The 21298-nt window shown below is 47.6% G+C and overlaps 4 protein-coding genes across 5 annotated transcripts in view; 2 read left to right on the top strand and 2 right to left on the bottom strand.

The window, feature by feature from the left end:
• Positions 1–9134: 9134 nt before the first annotated feature.
• LOC117579695 (nucleolar protein 11) lies at positions 9135–11491 on the bottom strand. Its single transcript, XM_034265685.1, has 4 exons — positions 11295–11491; positions 11059–11223; positions 10635–10998; positions 9135–10580 (listed from the first exon to the last, which is right to left on the bottom strand). The coding sequence occupies exons 1-4, from the start codon at positions 11424–11426 to the stop codon at positions 9220–9222; spliced, it is 2022 nt and encodes a 673-aa protein (XP_034121576.1). The 5' UTR covers positions 11427–11491; the 3' UTR covers positions 9135–9219.
• Positions 11492–11761: 270 nt separating this feature from the next.
• LOC117579877 (E3 ubiquitin-protein ligase listerin) lies at positions 11762–19719 on the top strand. Its single transcript, XM_034265999.1, has 14 exons — positions 11762–11870; positions 11938–12731; positions 12790–12969; positions 13032–14064; positions 14134–15441; positions 15505–15737; positions 15798–15981; positions 16041–16316; positions 16388–16822; positions 16898–17009; positions 18466–18677; positions 18951–19142; positions 19211–19378; positions 19446–19719. Exons 1-14 carry the CDS (start codon positions 11823–11825, stop codon positions 19503–19505), a joined length of 5235 nt encoding a protein of 1744 aa, XP_034121890.1. The 5' UTR covers positions 11762–11822; the 3' UTR covers positions 19506–19719.
• LOC117579884 lies at positions 16826–18319 on the bottom strand. The gene is made up of 2 exons (XM_034266020.1): positions 17409–18319; positions 16826–17350 (listed from the first exon to the last, which is right to left on the bottom strand). Exons 1-2 carry the CDS (start codon positions 18259–18261, stop codon positions 17016–17018), a joined length of 1188 nt encoding a protein of 395 aa, XP_034121911.1. The 5' UTR covers positions 18262–18319; the 3' UTR covers positions 16826–17015.
• Positions 19720–20248: 529 nt separating the features above from the next.
• The window catches only part of LOC117579878 (dynactin subunit 1), a 31942-nt gene continuing 30892 nt past the window's right edge, over positions 20249–21298 (top strand). For both annotated transcript variants that reach the window (XM_034266001.1, XM_034266000.1), the window contains exons 1-2: positions 20249–20987; positions 21051–21245. In XM_034266001.1, the coding sequence (XP_034121892.1) occupies positions 20646–20987; positions 21051–21245 (537 nt within the window). In that variant the 5' untranslated portion in view covers positions 20249–20645. The remainder of the gene's footprint in view (positions 20988–21050; positions 21246–21298) is intronic.

The raw sequence follows: 21298 nt of genomic DNA, 5'->3' as shown, positions 1-21298 counted from the left end.
GGGCCGGGCCGGGCCAAGTGAATGGCTGGCTGTCTGTCTTGGCCTTAGCTATGCCATGTCTCTGTCTTTGGCCATGTCTACTGCCTGCTAGACGATCGTTCCGTAACGTAAGTTCCCACAATTATGCGCCTCGCTCGACTCCACAACTCTACAACTCCACACACACTCAAGCACAAGCACTCAAACACTCATTGTAATAATCGTTGAAACATAAAGCGGCGGAAAATGTTGAAAAGCAGCAAACGGCAGCAGCAGCAGAAATGTTGAGGCGAATTTTCTGAATGTCTTACTTCACTTTACTATTTTGTACGCCGTCTTTCGCTTGCCGCTTGCTCAAATTGTGCAATGGATATATGTAGCTATCCACAATAAACTACACACATTCATAGATACTTTTAAGAGTATGTGCAAGTATGTCTGTCTGTCGACAGTAGCCAAAGTCTCAGTCTGAGGCCATAGGCAGATTTCATTGGGTATTATTCAAGTCAAGTCTGTAAGTGCAGACTGTTGAAATGGAAAACATTCGAGGCTTGACTGTGGGCCGCAGGTTGAGGTGCAGCCTGGATCCAGTTGAGAGCTCACTGGCTTAATGAAGGGTTCTCGAAAACGGCCTTACACAATGCCTCAAGCGAGATTGGTAATAGTTGACTTAGGTTTGAGTTAAGTTTTTCTTTTAGTGCTTACATTTTCCATGGCAAAACTGGAGCCCTGGATTTAAGAAACATCACAAGACCTTTGGAATACTCTCTCTCTCAAATGATACTGATTGTAGTTTTTAAAAAGAAAACCCAAGCATGTGTAGATTTATCACTGGGTTTTCCCTAATTGCTTATTAGCCGCTCCTTGTCTAGTATGTGCCTCTCTCCAACAATATTTCTCGCACTTACTAGAAACACAATCACCCAATCTACTGCCCCTGCCTTGGCCTAGCAACAGTAGTTCTCTCTCTCTCTCACCCTGAAGCCGATGACGCAAATTACAGAATCAACATAATGTCCATACCATATATAGAGATTCTCAGCGTGAGCTAAGGCCTGGCCGGTGACCGCAAGTTAAAGGCAATAAGTTCCAAGAACAAATCAGCATATTCAAATGCGTTGAAGGAGATGCCGCCGCGCCGATACTGATTAAGCCCATAAAAAAAATAAAATAAAAAAGAGCCGAATTCGTAGGCCTATGTCTAGATCAATCTGGAAATACATGTACACGCTGGCAGATATATAGGAAACTGATTACCAAATCGATTTATATATGCCCCAAAACACGTTTCCACGTCAAACCAAACACGAAGATGGAGGCGGAGGCATAGGTGGAGGCGGAGCGGCAAAAGGCAGACAAAAAATCAAGAGTTGTCTGTGCATATGAGATGAGGAGGGGTCTCGGCTGGTCTCTGGTCTGGCCTGGCCTGGGCTGGCCTGGTGGCGATGACGATAACGATATTGAAAATTCTGGAAGCGTGTGTCTCTCTTATAGAGCCGGATGTATAAAGAATTTGCTCACGATTTAGTGTTAATAATATACATACCTTCTACAATGTAGATACATATATCTGGATTTAACTGTGTGTGCCCCACGCCGTACAGCTGCGAATGTAAATGACATACCTCGAGAGTTTGGTTGGTTGGTGGGTTCGTTGGTTGTGTAGCAGCTGCCGCAGAAATTTGGATTTACAATTGATTTATACAATATATGATATATACGAATGATATAAGCCATATATGATTGCACACGTGATTCCGATCCGATCCGATCCGAACTGAATTGAAATTGAACACTTGAACTGCGAAACACTTGCTCGAGAAAATGCGTTTGACACAGACAGACCCTAAGTCAGAGTAAGTAAATCTCTCTCTCTCTCTCTTTCTATATCTATCTGCATATTGTATAGTATACATCTCTCTTTTTTGCTCTCTGTGTCGCCGGAGATGCCCAAAGTATTGTGATTTGGCTTTGGTTTCGGCTTCGGCACCGGATTGCTATTACCATTGCACACACCTTCAACGCCGCCAAACGCTTCTAAACTAAATTCAGTTTTGGTAAAAATGCGACAAACGAGCTCCAGATCAGCTTCTTGAGACGTACGACGCAGGCAGCGGGCAGCAGCGGATAGCCGGCAGCGACGCAGACGCAGACCGATGCCGCCTATGTATATAAGACCTGTCTCCAGGCCCCGGCACATGTATTGTATGTGTGTGTGTGTGTGTGTGTTTGTGTGTGAGCCGCGTTTTGCGTTGGTGTGGCCCACGACGATGATCCGATCGCTTACCTGTGCGGCCCCGCTTACCTGTAGAGCCGACGCGCTCAACGCCGACGCAGACAGCGACGTCAACGTTGACGCTGACTGATGTTGAGATGCCGCAGTCGGAGCCGCAGCGTTGTTACCTGATTTTCGGGTTTTTGTTTTTGCCTTGCGAGCGTAAGCCATGATTTCCCGCCAAATGAGAGACCCCAGCTCTCGCACAAACACATGCAACCGACGACAAGTCTCTCTGCACGGAACCCACCGACTGTGGTGTGTCTCAGTGTGTGTATGCGGCAAGGTGTACATAGAGCGGCTGCGGAGCGGTTGCCTAATGATTGTCTATGGGCTCTATGGCTATTGATTTTGAATTTCAGCAATGCGGGTGAAAAATGCTCAAAATTATATTGTACGAAAGCCTGAAATTATCAAAGCTAACATTATGATGCGCATACAGGGTGATTGGCAGTGAAAGGTGATATCAGAAGAGCGAGATAAAAGCTACACACGAGAACTAAACATTACCCAAGAGTTGACTTATTTTGCTATTTTTTCTATTAAAAGAAACCATGTTTAACCCGAAATAAACCCAAGGAAAACAAGCATAGTTCTCCCACCTCTTTCTCGGCTCTCCCCAAGCTCAAGTTTCTCTTCCTAGACTTCCCTAGTTGCACCACAGGAAGCCCCCTTTCTATTAGACACCCTGTTTTGTGCTGATATAACCGAAAAAACCAAACCAAAAACCAGTTAAACACATAAACGTGGACGATTTCTTGATGATTTTTGCTGTTTTTGTCTGTAAGTGTGTGTGTGTCTTTTTTTCCATGTTTGTCTTCAGCAAATTTGTTGCCTGGTAAGTTGACTTTTGCCAAAAAATAAGAAAACAAAAAGGCAAAGAAACCACAAAAGAGCGCAAAATGGCCAAAAATAAAATGAAAGAAGACCGAAAAAATATCAAGAGAAACTTGATCAAGAGTTAAGAGGTCGATGCGAAAGTTTCGCATCTGACTTAGCCGGGCCCCAGACTCCGCTATACATGCAAAGGGGAGTGTGAAAATTAGCAGCTGATCTTAGATTTCGAATACGTTACAGGGGATGTCTAATAATAATGATATGAAATGATCGCTGGGGCAGAAATTGGATTGGTAGAGTGAGTTCTAGAAACTGTGGAGTTATCTGTTATCTGCTGAACAATAAACTAACCACATTTGGGGGAACTTTTAAAGTATTTAAAAGCTGATGCTAGGGAACTTTAAAAACTTTCTATAGGATGTGATTTGACAGTAATATAAAATGGGAACCATTTACATGTATACCATGTATACATTCTTGATTCTCTGTTATTTTTCTATGCAATAAATGTCAATGTGTAACCATAATCTGTGCAGGTTATTCTAAAATAAATACAAATTAGGAAGAATTTTCTAGTACTTCCCTTCCCGTCCATACATCCACAGGTCTGTTCATCACAGCTGTCCCGGATCAACCCTCATTCAACTAATCCACACCTTACCCAAAACGATTCTTCATTAAATCCCCTGCAGGCCTACAGTAGAACCCAAGTACAGCACACAATCAACTGTAGCGCAAAGGCCACGCAACAGTATGAAAAGAATACAAAAAGAGAAAAATCACTTGTATGGCAAAGATCAAACTGGCAGCAAGGCAACAACGAAAAATACGTTACCAAGGTAGGCCGTACGTTGTCCGGAGACGACGGATCGACGCTTGCTGCTGCTGTTGCTGCGCATGCGTGGCAGCGACAGGCAAAAAGCAAAGAAATGGCCGTTAAAATTGCCAGGCAAATGGCAAAAAGTCAGAGGCGTAGTCCCCCAGTCTCATATTCCCGTCGATATATATTCCAGGAGAAGCAGAGAGGAGCAGCCCCCCATTGGGAGATCTACGTGAGCTGTTCCCTTGGCACGTTTTTTCGGTTTTTTTTCACTCCCTGTTTTATTTTTTTATTCTTCAGTGTTTTTTTTGTTCGTTTTTGGCGTGGCCGACGACGCCCGTTTGCCATCATAAAAGAAGTCAATTGAATTTAAATTTAAAGTAAATAATGGCCAAGTGAAGGAGATGAGAGCACGGGGGCTAAGAGAGGGTTGGGAGCTTAGCGGGGTGATCGGGCCAGAGAGTGGTGAAGGCAATGCTGCCGCCGCGCCGCCTTTCGAATTTCACAAAGTCATTCGAGTGGTTTTTTTTTGCTGTGGGGGCCTCCAGCTCTTTGTTGTTTGTGTGGGATTCAAGTCTATATATTTGTATATAATGTATATCTGTTATATATGTATGTTTAAGTAATGTGTATATATTTCATGTACGAGGCCCAGGCACGCAAGGCTTTGGGTCTTTATACCAAGATACGAACGATATCCCATGTGTAGTTGTGTTCGTTGCTCTTTTGATTTAAACGTGCTTAAATTTAAAGATCAAATTGCTTTCGTTTCGTCTGGGGCTCTTTTTTTTGGGGTTTCCAGTTTTGCTTTTGTAGGATATGCAACCAGGAATTTTGAATTGTAGACAAGAAAACCCGCAAATAATCATACAAAACGCCTTCCCCCATTCGATTCGATTCGAGGTGGTGAGTCAGAGATTGAAATGTCGCTTTTTGCTTGGCGGATATGGCTAGTAATTTGTGTTTAGAAAGCCAACATTGAGTGCCTCCACACAGCAGCCTCTGACTCTGACACATTTGAACATTTCGCCCACCGTTCGGTCGGATTTGAATTTCGCTGGAAAAAATGATTAAGTGATTAGTGGAGACGAGGAGCGGGGGCAATCGAAAGACTTAGGCAACGAACCTCGTCGCTCGTCGCACCTCTAACCTATTGACAGTCTGACGCTCCTTCCCTTTCCAGCCACCTCTCACTTGCAATGAGGTTTTGGTTGTGTTTCTGCCTAAAAATTTGCATTGTTTGCCAACGTTTCGACCCCCCTCAGCGCCCTTTCCTTCCCCATTTTGTCTGTGTGCCCGCCAAGCAAACGTGAGATGAGTCGAGGTTTACGTAGCTCAGAGTTGCCCGCTCGTACTGCCTGGGAACGTGCAGAGAAAATATTTGACTCTTTATGCCTATATATACAGATATGGATATGGATATATAAATATGTCAAAAGACTTGTGTTTGCCTTTCAGCTGTGGTGGGCATTGTGGGAAAGTGTGAGGTTCTGGGCGTATCTCTCTGACAGCTTATTGATGAAGTTAGATGATCTTGAGGATCAAGAAAGGATTGATGGATAGCAGGAGGGGCAGTGAAAGGCTTACTCTTCGTTCTACTGAAATAAATCTGTGGACTAGCCAACCGAATTTACATTAAAATATATTACCTCCATGGCAACTGAATGAATGTTAAAACCCATAGTGCTATTGTTGAATTAAGTTCCATAAGAGCTTTAAGGCATGTTCAAATGTTAAATGTGTCCATTCACTTTGAGTTCTCTAGATCATTTCACAATGCAAAGACCTGCCAGAGCCATTGTCCGCTAGAGTTCCAAAAGGGTTAATAAGCATATGCCAGCGGAAACCAGTTGTCCTAACTAGCCAAGCCCCTGTGGAGGCAATAATTTACCCCGATCCCACCCGACCCCACCTCTACTCAGGCCATACGCATAGCCAATGGACCACATTGCCCCGGTCTTGGGCTCTATTCTATTCTCTATTGAGCCACAGCCAGAACTAATAAAAACTCATTAAAGCAAACATGTTTTGGCTCAAACAAAGCCTTTTGCCTATTCCCATTTTGAATAATCTCCCCCACAGATGCAGATAAAGAACAGATATACCTACTATTGGGGGTATGGATATGTATACAAATGTACAACCATAGGTGTAGAATTAGAAGAAAAAACCCAAAAAAGTCAATAATCTGATGGCGGGAAGTAGAACCAAAACCCGAATGAGAAGGGGAGAATGAGAACGACAAAGAAGCGTCGTTCAATTAAAAACAAAAATCAAATTAATGAAATGAAAATAAAAATAAATTAAGCAGCGTCGAGAGCAGAGCTCCAGCGAGCCACCAAAGAAAGCCACCAAACCGACAGTCAACCAAAAAGAGAGGAATAAAATGATAACTTTTCAGTTCGAGGCGAAACTGTACCCCCCTGTGTTCGGCATCGGCATCGGCATCGGCATCGGTGGATGGCGGTGGTGGTGGTGTTGCTTCTGCTGTTGCTGTTGCTGCTCGATGGATGGTCATGATGATGCTGCGTGGAAGAGGCGGGCAAAAGCATACACGGGCCCAGAGCAGAACAGAACAGAACTGAACACAAAAGGTGGTTCGGCGGGGCTTGGCCCGAAGTTCAACCGGCAAATGGCCAAGATCGATACAATTTTTTGTTGTTCGTTGCTGTCGGGTTTTGGGCATTAAAAAGTCAGAGAACAGTAACAATGCCGAGTCACACACAGACACGCTGGTACACAGCTTCAAAGAGATACAGCACATATACTGCTGCAGAGATATACCCCAAGAGAGAGTGGCAGCAGCATCAGCAACAGCAGAGGTAGAGGCATAGGCAGAGACAAAGTTACCTTTCGGTTTGTCAAGGGGGAGACAAAAGGCACTGGAATGAGAACAAGATCATTGCATTTTTGCTTGCTGGAGCCAGTTTCGCCCCAGCCCCAGCCACAGCTATAGCTTCAGCTCCAGCCTCAGCCTGGTAACAAGTTTGACTGAAAAATTCTAAAAATAATGCCGGCCGGTTTGTCGTTTCAAAAAAAGAACAAAAAAAAAATGAGTAAAAAAGGAACAGAGAAAACGAAAAGAAAGAGTGGGCCCAAACATGCATACACAGATCAGGCTCTATAGATGTTGGATTCTGTTTGTGTGTGACGAAAGAAAAAATAACCAAAATGAGTAACATTTTCAAAGGAACGGACGGACAAAGGATGCAAGCATCCCAGAGTCAGAGCCAAGAGGCAAGAGCCAAGTGCCAAGTCACTCGTTTCAGCGTACAGGCAGCTGCAATCTCGCCAGGGCTGCGTTATGGCCACAGAAATCACGAGGTGATTTACTCGTGATTATATTTCAGATTAAAGGAGGAATTACGTATCACCTCACGCTCTTTTGTTGGACATGTGATGCCTATACTGCAACCGTACTACTTCTTACCATTCCATCCATATTCAATCCCATTTATATACAATCCTTAATCCTTACTGCTATATGGATATAGATTTGTCTAGGAAAGAACCCTTATATTTAATTATCTTTCCCCATAGGTAATAGTTCCTGTTTGAGCATATCTTTACCAGATCTTTCCTTCTAGACGTGTTCCATTATACATATATTCCATCGACGAGTGTTGCAGCGTTACCCATGGAAGCTGTGATATTCGCTCAATCCTGTGTCTTCCCAGTGATTTGCCACTGCAGCCCTGATGCTGTTTTATGTTGCATCTTAGACCTTCAGACCCAAACGCAGCACCAATCCCAAACCCCCATCCCTATTCCCGGCTCGTCTCTGAGCCCTGATGATCATGACGCTGCTAAATGTGCCTCGATGGCAGAAGGTGGTGCCCGTGCCCAGTGCCCAGTGCCCAGCATGGGGGTAGCGTGTCGTTGGTGTAGTTGTCGTACCCGTACCCCATCTCTTAACGCTTGTTTGCAACAAGTAACGCGCATCTGTATCTGTCCCTGTCCGTGTCCCTGGTGGTGCTGGTGTATCCGTGTATCTGCTTCACTGTGTTTGCTCTGGAGAAGAGTTGCTTGCTTACCTGCCTGGTTGTGCGGCTGGCTACCTGCGCACAGGTAGGCGTATGCATGTACATATGTATGTATCTCTGCATCTCTATCTACATATATCCTTTGCTTCGCCTCCGCCATGGATGCAGCAGCGGCAGCCAAGCGGTCAGCAGAGGCAGCGCAGCATCAGCAGCAAACCTTCATTATTGTACATATCTTTATGTATTACATAGGGATGAGGTCGCCTTTTATATAACGGCCAGCACAGATAGTGATTGTGTCGCTTGGGTATGACTTGGCAACTTGCTCTCGGACCGGGCCATGGACTGAGCATGGGTATGGGCACTAGTTGGTCTTGGCTTGGCCATGGGGTAGAGCTAGGAAGGCGTCTGGTCTTCTGCCTTTTGCTTAATGGTTTTAGGAAATCGAAAATTAAATAATTTATCTCGATTTTATGACGTTACAAGCAGGTTTTTCACCCTCTTCCTCCCCCCTGAATTCTTTCCAGCTCCCAGCCCTTTGAGCACGCGATAAATCTCGAGCTTAAAATCAAATAGAAATAGAATAAAGATGCTTTTGAGTTGCATGTGTGTAATTTGAATGGACGCGACCGCGCTGCTAGTGTCTGTCATAAAAGAGATGCCTAGCCTGAACACACTACAAAATTCATGCACAGAACCAGAAGCAGCGCCAGACCCATCCCCAGACGCAGCCCACGCTCTAATCAAAACTCCCAAATTGAATCAGTCGCAGAGATTGGAGAGGGGCTATTTTTAAATGCGACACAACTCAACTCATTCGTTATATTTCTCCACTTATTTATTTTATTTTTATTTGGCTGGTCATCGCTCTCAAGTGGTTCGCTGCGAGTCGAGATTGATTCGAGAAAGGTGCAGAGAAAGTGGTAAAGAGGCTGCAGCTAGTACCTGGAGCTGGCCAAGTGGTTTGTCATTGTGTACTGGTAGTGCTGCTGATGATGCGGGAATGATGTCAAATGCCGGTCGGTCGCATGTGCTCGCATCGTTAGCAATTGATGGAAAAGTTTTCGTATTAATGTGCGGACAGCAGATGGTACAGTTTTATAATGGAAGATACTTGTAAGCAGATAGTTTTGTGGTCAGTTAATGTCGATTTCAGGGGGCTACAAACGGTAATGGTGGGGCTAACATGACCCGGTTGAAATCTACATCAAAGGGCAGTCGTTAAGACACACAAACTGAACATCTTGTCAATTCTACATTTATTTAGCTTATGCACTAAGAAACATCTTTAGGGGCTAGCCATGATGCATCTCTCTGCCTGCGTCCTAGTATAGGACAACCTCCTCGATGCCGTACCAGGCAGTTGAGTACATCGACCGCGTCTCGCGCATCTCCACAATCTTTGTGAGCTGCGGCAGAAGCGCCGCCATGTCGATTAAGCTGTCCCGATAGAAGGCCAAGAGATCTGACCATTTGGTGAGCGTTTCCAGCACCTGTTCGTCCTTGGAGATGGTCAGTACGGTGAAGTGGGATGTGAGCAGTGTGCCAAACCATTGCAAGGCTTGGGACTCTGTTTGCACCAGCGATGCCTCGCGGTTGGGTCGCTCCTCTAGCTGGGCGCTGGGTTCACTGGCCAGCACATACAGGTGATTCAGCAGATACTGGACATGTGAGATCTGCAGACGCTCCCGCAGGTGCGGCTCAATGGCGGTCGGGTCGAAGCTGCAGGCCAGCACCGCATTGAGCAGCTCGTCATTGGTTTGATCCGTTTCCATGGGCTCTTCTGTCGAATGGCCATTGATTCTAGTGGAATTTGGCGTGTTATCCAGGGCGTAGCGCAGGGACCATGCCAACATTTTCTCCGATATATTGCTGTAACGTCTCAGGCACATTAGGACATGTTCCGAGTTCTTTGTCTTGATGAACAACGTCAATATCTTCTCTATAATCTCCTCCTCGCCGGCTCCACTCCGTTCCAGCTGCCGCACCAGAGCCTGGACCGCTGTGTTCATGGGTCCCTCATCGAAGTAGTTTGTCATCAGGGTAACGCTCACATCGTCCAGACCATTTTCGCATTCAATCAGCTCGCCATGGATGTGCTGCTTGATCAGCTCGCTCATCTCCTCCTCGAACAACTCTGGTGGATCGTAGGCCACCTTTCTGCCATCAGCTTCCGACATCTCCAGTAGCGGCAGCATCTTCAGATTGGCCTGTATTTTGCCATAACTCTGTCGGTGCTTCTTGCTGCCGGCAAACTTGATGGCCGACTCCAGAGTATCCTCCTCGTTGATGTGGTCCAGCTCAATGGTGTTCAGTTGCGTGTCGCTCGACTGGGAGCCCAGCATGTCCACGAGTATTTCGCTGCTCATGCGGTACCGAACGGCAGCTATGTTTTGGCCCATGGCCAGCAGGATGTGCTCATCGCGAGCCCACAGGCGGGAGAATTCCAGATACATCTTGAAGTACTGCTTCGCATTGACCACCTTGAACTGAGTGTTGTAGACCAGCAGCGAGGCGCCCTCTTGCCCATAGTTGGCGCCATAGATGGCAGCAAAGTTGCGCGAGACGCCGTGCACCGACAGCTTCTTCTCAACGTTTAGGTCGGCCAGCATGGACACATATTGGCCAGGTGATCGCTCCGAGGTGCGCTCGGCGAGATTTAGCATAAAGATGCGCTTGTCGGACCCTGCGAATGGCTTGGCTTAAGACAGATTCTCAAATGAATGAATTTTGTACTCACAAACGGTCAACATCTGCGGTGCAGTGTCGCCTTCTACCACCGCATAGCCGGTGAGCCTCACTGACTCCCGCTCGATGGTGTATTCGCACCTGGTGGACGTGGCCAGCGACAGGCGGATGAGTTGTAGCACGCCCGTGGCTTTGGTTTCCTCGAAATATGTGAGCACCTGTTGGCCCTGCGGCATTGTGTACACCGTGGGCTTGCTCAGGGTCTTGCTGGCAGCTAGGGCCAGCTGCTCGGCCGTATCCTCTTTTTGATCCTTGCGAGAGGCTAGGGCCTGAGACAGAGTTTGGCAGACGCCATCGCTATACAGGACCAGGGCCTCTTGATCCGTTTCCACCAAATGGGCGATGCTCTTTTGGAACTGCAAGCATATAAAATGTGTTATCTACAATGCGATGGACATGCATAGATTCCCAAATACCTTTAGCTTCTTGCACTTGGAGACATCGGCAGTGCCCACATCCCAGAGGCGGAGCGAATGATTTCCAAAAACTCCCACATAATGCTGGCTGCTGGGATCGTAAATCACTTTGGTGGACAGTTTCTCCGGCAGGGACCAGCTCAGCAACTGCTTCTGTGTGCTTATCTGCAAGAATATACATTTAAAGTTCAGTACATTTCGTTCCTTTGGATCAATATTCAATTATCAAAACTTACGTTTAGGACTACCACCACATTGCGTGCGAGGGTGGTTACCACATTGCCCTTTTCTCTGTCTGAGGCCAGGCCCAGGAACTCCTTGGGGTCCGGTATGGGGAACAGATTATAAAAGGATAGAAATTTCGACATAATTGAAAATTAAAAACAACTGCAACACGTGCGGCTAACAGAAGAAGAAGTATCGTCGTCAGCTGATCGAGAAGCAGTGCTGTGAAGCTAGCCGTTTTCGCGCTAAATTTGAAACAAGCGGGCAGCAGAACAGCTGATATCATCAGATAAATAACATGGAATTGCTTGCTGTTCTAAAAATCGAAACTAAACTAAATAGTCTTCTAGCATACAGCTAAAGTTTTTGCGGATACATCGTTTTTCAATGCATTAATTTAAATTGCGGTACCACGGCCAAATCAGCACAATTTATCGGTTGATAGTCCGCAGCTGTTGTGCAGCACTGGCATGCCACGTGTGTTATCGAACATAAACATAACAAGCTGATTTCACAACACTGTTCTAATAATTTTTGCAATGGGTGGAAAGACCAAACAAGCGCCGCGCACCAAAAACAATGCCAAAGTAAGACGCAATAATTATATATAATGTCAAAAATATAACACGCATCATCACCCCCACTCGACAACAGCCATCGAGCAGCAGTCGGACGGCGGAGCTGCTCGGCAGCAACACACCCATATTCGTGGGCTTCTCGGCGCAGGCGGATGGCGGAGGTCTGGTGCCCTTCGCTCCGGGCTTTGCCAGTGCGGAGCAAATGCCAGATAGCTTCGATGCCAACATAAGTCCACAAACCCAGATAATATTGCGCAAACTGTCCAAAAAGGATCCCATGACCAAGAAGAAGGCGTTGCAGGAAATTCAGGAATTCATTGAGGTGTCGGACCTCGACACCCTGAAGAACATTCTGCCGCTGTGGCCAAAGTACTACCACAATCTGGCCAGCGACCCGGAGCACAATGTGCGCGAGCTCTGCCAGACGGTGCTGCAGCAGCTCATGTCCAAGTGCAAGCGGGCCATGGCTCCGTATCTGAAGCTGCTGGTGCCCGTGTGGGTGGCCAGTCGATTCGACACGTACGCCCCGGCGGCCAGCATTGCCAGCCAATCATTCCGCGACACCTTTGCCGGCAACGCCAATCGCACCAGGGAGGTGTGCCTGCATTGCCAAACGGAAATCCTGGAGTATGCCACACGCAATCTAACCTTCCACACTCCAGCCACTCTATCGCTGGGGAAGAACCTCACCCCCGAGGAGGCGGAGCAAAAGTACCAGCGTGTTGTGATTAGCAGCCTCAAACTTCTCTCCTTCTTTATGGAGCAAACTGCTCTCGCAGAGGATCTGACCCAAGTTAAGGAGGGTCTCGGCACTCTGGTGGCCCACCAGAAGTTCTGGAGTTATGCCAAGCACAAAGTTCCACCCATCAAGTATGTGTACATCGTATCTGTTCATTGGAAGTAATTGAAACGATTTTTAATCCCTTAGAGCGGCCTGGTTTGAATGCATCTATCATGTGCTGCAGTCGGTGGCCCTGCTGGATGTGATTACATCTCAAAAGACGCAAGTGATTACTCTCAGCTTTCAGTTTATAGACGAAGCCGATCCAATTGTGGCTCCCCACATCTGGGGATGCGTTTTGCTGCTGCAAAGTAACTATGAAGATTGGTAAGAAAATGCCATTCGATCGGGGTTCGATCCGAGTCTAATCCTTTGTTACTATTCTTTAGGTTTGTGCCGCTCAACATACGCAAGGCTTTGCTGCCGAAGCTGTCGTCCCTGCTGCGGAATGCCTTCAATCGCAATGCCCAGGCCATCTGCCCGAATCTGCTGCCCTTTTTGTCCAAGATTACACCAGCAAGTCTGCAGGATTTCGATATCTACGAGTTCTATCAGCGCTTCTTTGGCGACATGAAGCTGGCCATCACAGAGAAATTTGATCCGCCGCTGGCCAAGTCCGACTGCACCGTCATCCACAATGCGTACTTCGAGTGCCTGCGCTTCCTGCTGCAGCAGATCAACAACGACAAGGAAAGGGAGGCAAAGGTGGACGAATTCGCGTCTGGGCTGCTGCAGAGGAATCTGCTGGAACCCATTGGTTGGCTGCTGCGGAGCGAGAGTGCGCACGTGAAGAACTTTTTCCAGCACAGCTCTGCCCTGGTAGCCTTCTGGGATCGCCAGATCAACAACGGCCTGGACAATGGTGGTTTGTATGCCAAATTGCTGAACCAGTTCTGGACACGCATCTTTGAGCTGGTGACCCAGGACTTGGCTGTCGAGCAGGTGGAGGAGCAGCTGCTTGCCCATGTCTTGCTTTTGGTGCAGGATCTGCATATGGCCAATCCCAGCCTGGAGTCGCCGAGCGTCAAGTTTGCGGGAGTGGATGGTGAACAGATATCAAAGGAATCACCATCCACGCCAGTCAAAAGGGCCCAAGAGTCGGCAAAGTTTATACAGAAAGAGCTCAAGCAATTGGTTGTGAGGCTGGTGAGGATTTGCCTGGACAAGGCCAGTGCCGGCGGTGACTCCTCTTCGCGTTGCATCGAACAAGTTCGCACCCTCACCAAAATGTTCACCGATGAGAAGTTCTACAAGAGCCTCACAGACTCGGCAGAGCTGATCGCCACATTGGATAAATTTGTCGCCCTGCTGGGACACTTGAACGACGACGCCAGCGAGTGTGTGGTGGAGATTGTGTTTGAGATTCTCCCCCTAGTGCCGGCCGAACAGCGTTTCGAGTACATTGAAAAGGCTCTCTTGAAGGTGGGAAGCAGCAAACGAGCAATTGTCCAGCTAATTATTAATTAAATGAATTTCTGTCTGTACTTTAAGCTGCCACAACATCGCGTGCAGAATCTGCTACTCCATCGCCTGCTGTCGTATCCGCTGTGCTCGGAACCTGCTGTGCGGCAGATGCTCAGCAGCCCGGAAACGTGTGCTGTCATTGCACGCATAGCCGAAGAGGTTGTCGTAGACAACAATCGAGAGAAGTTGAACTTGCTGCACAAATGTTTCTTCCAAACGGACTCGGGCGATATTCTCATTAATGCTGCGACTGTGGATAAAATACTGCTGGCCATGTGCGGGCCATTGGAGCAGCCGTTGACCGATGATATGGTGGAGGTCTGCGGAAGCTTCATAGCTCAGATTATGCCCGTGATTTGTGGCAATGAGAACTCCTCGCTGGCGGTGCGTCAGCAGATCTTCCTGAAGCTGTACAAGTTCAGCTTGGAGCATCGCCCCGAAGACTATCTATCGGAGGACACGCTGTGGGAGATTACCACAAGTTGGCAGGATGCTCTGTCCAGCAAGGACATACAGATCGACGATGGCATGCTGAAAAATTGTGCAAAAATCGTTGAGGATCTGGCCAATGCCAGCGAGCTGAAGGCCGACAACCTGGACGGAATGGCCGAGGCAATGGCCAAGTTTGTGATCTGCTCCACTGAGAATATAGAGGATGAAGAGGAGCGTTTGGCCCACATAGATGAAACCATTGTCGCTCTGCTCACTTCTCCCCTGAAAACCTCGGAAAAGGTTCGCAAATTCGAAAATCATTGCGTCTTTCTGGAGGCCCTGGAGGGCAATGTCAGTGCTGGCGTTGCCTTCGAGAGCGCCTCCCTGGAGAAGGAGGAAATTGTTCCCCTGCTGCAGCGAACCGCGCTTAACTTTTCCACACTGTACAAGCTCGTATATCAATTCCCGCCACCACAAGTGACAGACGAGGCCGATGACGAACTCACCGAGGACTACTGTGATCTGAATGCCGATGTGCTCAAGAAATGGAGCGAATCCTTGATAACAGAACTCCTGCAGTGCATTCGAGTGGCGGGTGCTGCCGAGAGTTGGCTTGAGGTCTCACAAATCGAACCCTCGGCCGAGCAGCTGGTGCTGTTTCTGACTGTGAAGGTTCAAAGCTTTATGGGCAACAGCAGCGAGCTGGTTGGCATAGTCAAGCAGCGGCTGGAACTGGCAGCAGCACAGCAGTCGAGTGTGATTGATTGCCGTCTCTTGGGCTACCTGACCTTCTGTCCCCAGTACGCTGCCTTCGAGGAGAGCGCCACTATTCTGCTGCACGAGGATCTGTCTGAGCTGCTGGTTACCCAGGGAGTCCTCAAAGCATATGTGATGTCACTACAGGTGAGAAATTGTAACTGAACCAAGGCAAGGCACCTGCTCAATAGCTCTAATTTTTTTTGGCAGTATCTGTTGCCCAAGCTGTCGCAGAAGGCCATTGGCCTGAGCTCGGCCATAATGCGAACCGAGCCAGGCGATATTTGGGTCAAGGCAGCCGTCTTCCACTGCCTGCTTTTGAACAATTTCGAGGGTGAGGTGAATGAGCAAACAGATCGGAATATTATTGCCTCAGCTGTGCAGTTCATGACCAGCGTGGGAGAGAAGCAGTCCAGCCAAAAGGATTTGCTCCATTACAATGTGTAAGTGGGGTGGACTTTCACCTGGTCTAGTTCATCCTCTAATGCTTTAATCTTTTTCAGAGAACTACTCAAACAACCCTACGAGTCTGTGCTGAACACTGTAGAGTTTATTAAACTTCTCACGCAAGTGCTGCAACGCTTTCCCTACGAGCTGAGCATCAAGAACTGGGATGCCATACGCATAGGCCTCAGCTCTTGGGTGCTGACTGTCTCCAAATCCATGGCACACTACAATGATCCAAAGGTGCGCGAGTTCACTCGAATGTAGCTTCGTTTTAGCTAATTTTGTTCTTTGTGTTGCAGACTTCCCTATTCATTGTGGCCGTTTATCAATTGTTTGCCGCCCTGATTAGCTTTATACGCAGCGAGAGGCAAAAGAGCTCCACGGAAGTGCTCAAGAATATGGTTGACGAATGGGATTCGGTGTTCGCCAAGGAAGTCAATGTGGTGCTCTTCAAGTCATACTATCAGCTAACTCACGAAGCGAATGTGGAGAGCGGCATGCAGACGTGCTATGAGGCATTGCTGGAACGTTTAACTCCCACGCTGGAGCTGCTCGATTACAGTTTCGTTTATGCGGTATGACGAGAATTGAACATATATGAACATATATTTCTTGTGTTTTAACTCACTCTTTCTTGCACTTTCAGTTTTGCAAGGCCAACAGCAAAATCACCCTGGATCATCTATGCAATTTCCTCTTCAAGCAGCTCCACAGCTTGCAGTATGCGGTGCGTCTCAGTGCAGTTAATGCCATCAAACAGCTAACACAGCACTTTGTGGCGGATGATATTGAATTGAATGAGCGGCAGAGCGAGAGCCTGGATGCCTCTTCGACCATCTCCAAGTGGCACTTTCTCAATCGCTTCGAGGACTACCTGACGCGCTACGAGGCCCTGACTAAGAAATACGTGGAGGAGTTCAGCTTCAAGCTGACGGATCTGGACGATCTGGAGCCCATTGACAGACACGAAGCGCTCAGCTACTTGCTACTGTGGGATTGCATTATCAATGCCTGTGCCAAGTCGCCAGTGGCGTTGCGTGCTGTCTACACCAATTGGCTGAATGACAACCGGTACGAGGAGGTATGCATAAAAATCATCTACATTTACTATTAATTTTGGAGCCTTACACTTAAATTTGGGTTCTGTACACTATAGAATTTTCTGCACTTCCTGTTTCGTGCGATGCCGGTGGACATACTGAAGAATCACAGCGCCAAGGTGCACAGCAACGGCGTCTACAAGGAGCTCACTTGGTCTCAACTCAAGGGTAAGCTTAACGTGTGTTTGTCAGTGTGTCCTCAGAGGCCTCATCGGCAGCGGTCAGTACGCCAGGCAAATATTCCTCGTTTCCATAATCCTCAAAGTCATAACCAGTCGGAACGGTCTCTTGGGTCATCTCATTCATGTGTTCGGACAGCGAAATGTAATCCGACAGTGGCACAAACTGTTCCGGATCTTCTTCGGCCATCATTGTGCGCTGCACGGGAATCTGTTGTGGGGCCAAGTAAATGTTCAAATTTGAGATGAACTTGTTGATCCAAACGGTTAGATTGTTGGCCAATATCTTTTGATATTCGCGTAGGTTGCTGGTCGTATAGAACTCTTGGTCTGCAAATGGAATAATATTTGAATTTTCCCACACAAGTTTCGTAGTGTCTCCACTCACCCGTAAACTCTCGGATCTTGTCCAGTATCACAGCACAGAGCGGTGAATTTTCATCAACGATAAACTGATCGTTGAGCAGGAAATCCTTCATCTCCTCAAACAACACGCAGACGATCTTCTCCATCTGTTTGCGTTGCCGCTTGAGGATTCGCTTCTTCAGGCTCTTGCAGCGTCGGCGATGCAGCTGCTTGGCCGTTCGCCGTTGTCGCATCTCCTCCTCCAAGTACTCCAGGGCCTTGTCCATGGTCATCACCTCGACGGGCGACTTGGGCTTCATCTGGTTCTGCAAGGCTGTCAATTGACGGGGCTCGAGCACGTTTTTGTAGGTCTTGAAAGTATCCTTTACACGGACAGGCAGGGGATCTGCCAGGCGTTCAATGCGGGCCGTGCACGTGGGCATGAAGTACTTTTTGGTGTAGTAAATCGGCTGCTTGAACAGTTGCGGTGAGGTCATGTCCTTCTTGGGCGTGGCCAGAAAACAAATGTGCTCCTCGCGCGACAACACGTCGCGATCGATGATGATCTGGCCCGTGTGCTGGCAGGGTCCGTAGCAGGGATGGTACCGGGGACAGACGCAGATGAACTTGTACAATGGTTGCTGCTCGGTTGGAGGAAACTTGACCAGCCGCTTGATGCGCTTTGCTCGATTCTCGCGCACATGGACCATGGCCAGGCGGGCGTTCAGCTCGTCGGCCACTGTGGGACCCTCGGGCTCCTTGGGCTTCGCTACCTCTGGCTGATGCATGCACTCCAGCTTCATGAAATTGAGTGCCTCCGCGACGGTTTGCTTCTCGTTCTCCAGCTGAATGCCGCGCGATGGCTGGGCCATCTCTGCGGTCTGCTTTTGGGACATTTTACCGAACGAATTGGAATAAAGACTCCGAAAACGAAACGAAAATAATTCAACAAGGAACAAAAAATATCAAAACAAACGAGTGAAACGAAAATAAACTGAAATTTGTGTTGGGATTTACGATTTGAATGACTTTTGTGTGTGTTTTCCTTTTTCAAATCCAGTTCATGGCATATATTGATCTTTCACTCTCTTCCAACATAGATCGTCAACTGCCACTGGAGCGATATGTGTGTCACTTGTACACCGAAGTGCTGCGCAAGCTGCCGGCTGTTGTGCGAAAATGGTGGAACACCTGCCAGTCCAGGCAGAAGAACTTTGTGGACAATCTCACCACGAACTATGTGAGCTCTTTGATCTGCAGCGAGGAGCTGAAGGCAATCGCCAATCGCAAGGAGAAGCACGAGAATATGCAGGTGAGGCTTGGATACGATACGATTCGATGTGGAGTAGAGCTGGTGGTGGTCTTATGTATCCTCTTCGGCGTTCATGCGCATCACAAAAACCACAGCAATGCTGATCAACAGCAGAACAATGACAATGCTGCGAAAGATCTCTAGTGGAATCATCCTGGTTTACTTGCGTTGAGCGGAAACACTTTTTTCTGTTTGCCTAAATGAGTAAAGCAGCAAAGACTCCTGTGATTCTTAGCTCCTATTAAGTAAATCTAAAATATTATATATTTGCAGGTCACAGTACACGCGTCTACCCGTGAAGTGCTGGCCGTCTATGCCATCGATGAGGCACGCATGGAATTGGTCATTACGCTGGCCCCCAATTATCCCCTCGGCGCCGTGAAGGTTGAGTGCGGCAAGCAGATTGGAGGACGTGCCTCCTCGCGCAATGTGGGCATGCAGTTGACCATCTTTCTGACGCACCAGGTGGGTTTTTATTGCAGCAAGGGTTATAGTTTATAGTAGTAAACAACCTTTTTCTGCACTTCCTATAGAATGGTACCATCTATGATGGCCTTACCATGTGGAAGACCAATCTGGACAAGAAATTCGAGGGCGTGGAGGAGTGCTACGTTTGCTATACCGTCATCCATCAGGACACCTGTCAGCTGCCGAAGCTCACGTGTAAAACGTGCAAAAAGAAGTTCCACGGCCCATGCTTGGTAATCATTGTCGATGCTTTTTTCTCCCTTTTTGCCAAAGTAAAACATTTGTCCATTTTTCTCGCAGTACAAATGGTTCACCACCAGCAGTAAGTCCACATGCCCCATATGCCGCAACGTCTTCTAGATGGAACATATATAAATAAACAGCAGCTAAAACACGTATTAAACAAAAGGCACAACCCAAAACCAACCCCAACCAATTAGGCAATACTTTGAGGATTCCCTTTAAAGTGTAAATCAGAAATAATTATAATACTTTTATTATGTTCTCAGACAGAGAAGGGATTGAATATTTATAATTGTAAATAATTCACAAATTAAAGGTTCTAATTAAATTATCAGTTAACAATTAATGTTAGTCTAGTTTATGGATACATTTTAACTAAACGAAAATATTCTAGATCAAGTAACCCTAACGGCAAACCTCCAGGTACTATAGGAACATTCTACTCTTACATTCCGAATCGAAATATTGCCAACAAATATCCAACATAATGGCAAAGGAAGTAATCGGCAAGTGTAAATATTGCAAGCGCGAAGTGGCCAGTGACATGCGACCCATCAATGCACTCAAAAAGAAGGTAAAGCAGAAGATCACGCTCGTCCTGAAGGACACCGATCAGCTTGATCAGAGCGTTCTAAGCATGGCTCATGCTGACAAGGGACACAATAACACCCAACATAAAGGAAAAGACTGCGAGTGCGAGTCTCGCGATATTATTGGTTTCACCAAGAACATTTTAGATCTGGTGGAGGTTGATATGGATGGTAAGAAAAACTATGATGACCACAAATACTATGAACATGCGGAAGCGGTGATGAACCTGCTGCATGAGGAGGATAAATTCATGAAGATTTTTGAGGATCAGGGCACGCCACCCATGGCAGCACCCGCCAAGCGCGGCGGTCGCCGTCGGCGTTGAGTGGCGGACTTACAAAAATGAACAGCGATTGAAACCTTTGCAAAATTACCAGTTACCAGTTACAGTCACGCACGTTAGCCCACACTACCACGAGGCCGGCCAGCTACCACCACCCAGCGACTGCTCGAGTCTGCGCCGTGGAAAACTCTGCAACGGCCTGGGGTGGGGCCCGCAAACACACATGATGACGCTGACTCGCATCGCCCTCGCCCTCGCATCGGTTTTTGCAGTGCAGTTTGCAAACTGCTAACTGGGATTAGGCACGCCATTGGACCGCCGCTCATCCAACTGTGCTGTCCGGCCGTTCAAAAGTTAACAAAATGACGTAAGCCCCGCATACGATGAGCCCCAAGCAACCGAAACTTGGCCAGCGTGTTGAGGTAACGGGTAAAAATCTCCAGGGCCGTGTGGCCTATGTGGGACGAACGAATTTCGCCGCGGGTCTGTGGTTCGGGGTAATATTGGACGAGCCGCTGGGCAAGAACAATGGCACCCTGCAAGGCAGCACCTACTTCAAGTGCCCCCGGAATTGTGGTCTCTTTGTGCGTGGACAGCAGCTGCTGAAGATTGAGGAGCGCCCGCAAGAACCAGATAATCAGAAAACCGATGAAATGCAACGCAACGAGGGGGCGGTGAAAGCCAAGCTGTTGCGCAGGAGTGGGGGCAAGTCGGTGGAGGAGCAGGTGAGTAATCAAGGGAAAAACTAAGTACATTTTCCATCTCGAGGGATATTATTTTATATGCAGGACAACCAGCGAGAGCAGCTGGCAGCCACAACATCTGGCAAAGTGAAAGCGGCAGCCACCCCTTCACATAGCTCTTCAGCCTCGCCTCAGCATAGGGCAAAGGTGGCTCCGGGACAAACACAAAAGGAACAGATGCTGGCCAAGACATCTGGCAAGTTCTTGGCAGCGCAACCGCAACCATTGCAGCTACCCAAGGTATGTCCAGGCAGGAATGAATCCTAGAAATTCATTAATTCCTAATACATCTC

The sequence above is a fragment of the Drosophila guanche genome, unplaced genomic scaffold (assembly GCF_900245975.1).
Source record: "Drosophila guanche unplaced genomic scaffold, DGUA_6, whole genome shotgun sequence".
NCBI lineage: Eukaryota > Metazoa > Arthropoda > Insecta > Diptera > Drosophilidae > Drosophila > Drosophila guanche.
The sequence above is the reverse complement of the archived record's forward strand: the minus strand, read 5'-3'. Positions and strand labels throughout refer to the sequence as shown.

What these genes read in the sequence shown, in the direction of transcription:
- LOC117579695 (XM_034265685.1), bottom strand. Translation starts at nt 11,426, where the DNA reads ATGTCGAAATTTCTATCCTTTTATAATCTGTTCCCCATACCGGACCCC. An exon ending in ATGTGGTGGTAGTCCTAAAC is followed by an intron (nt 11,224 to 11,294) that starts GTAAGTTTTGAT and finishes ATATTCTTGCAG; the next exon opens with ATAAGCACACAGAAGCAGTT. An exon ending in ACCGCAGATGTTGACCGTTT is followed by an intron (nt 10,581 to 10,634) that starts GTGAGTACAAAA and finishes AGCCATTCGCAG; the next exon opens with GGTCCGACAAGCGCATCTTT.
- LOC117579877 (XM_034265999.1), top strand. Translation starts at nt 11,823, where the DNA reads ATGGGTGGAAAGACCAAACAAGCGCCGCGCACCAAAAACAATGCCAAA. An exon ending in CATATGTGATGTCACTACAG is followed by an intron (nt 15,442 to 15,504) that starts GTGAGAAATTGT and finishes TTTTTTTGGCAG; the next exon opens with TATCTGTTGCCCAAGCTGTC. An exon ending in GATTTGCTCCATTACAATGT is followed by an intron (nt 15,738 to 15,797) that starts GTAAGTGGGGTG and finishes AATCTTTTTCAG; the next exon opens with AGAACTACTCAAACAACCCT.
- LOC117579884 (XM_034266020.1), bottom strand. Translation starts at nt 18,261, where the DNA reads ATGTCCCAAAAGCAGACCGCAGAGATGGCCCAGCCATCGCGCGGCATT. An exon ending in CAAGATCCGAGAGTTTACGG is followed by an intron (nt 17,351 to 17,408) that starts GTGAGTGGAGAC and finishes TTCCATTTGCAG; the next exon opens with ACCAAGAGTTCTATACGACC.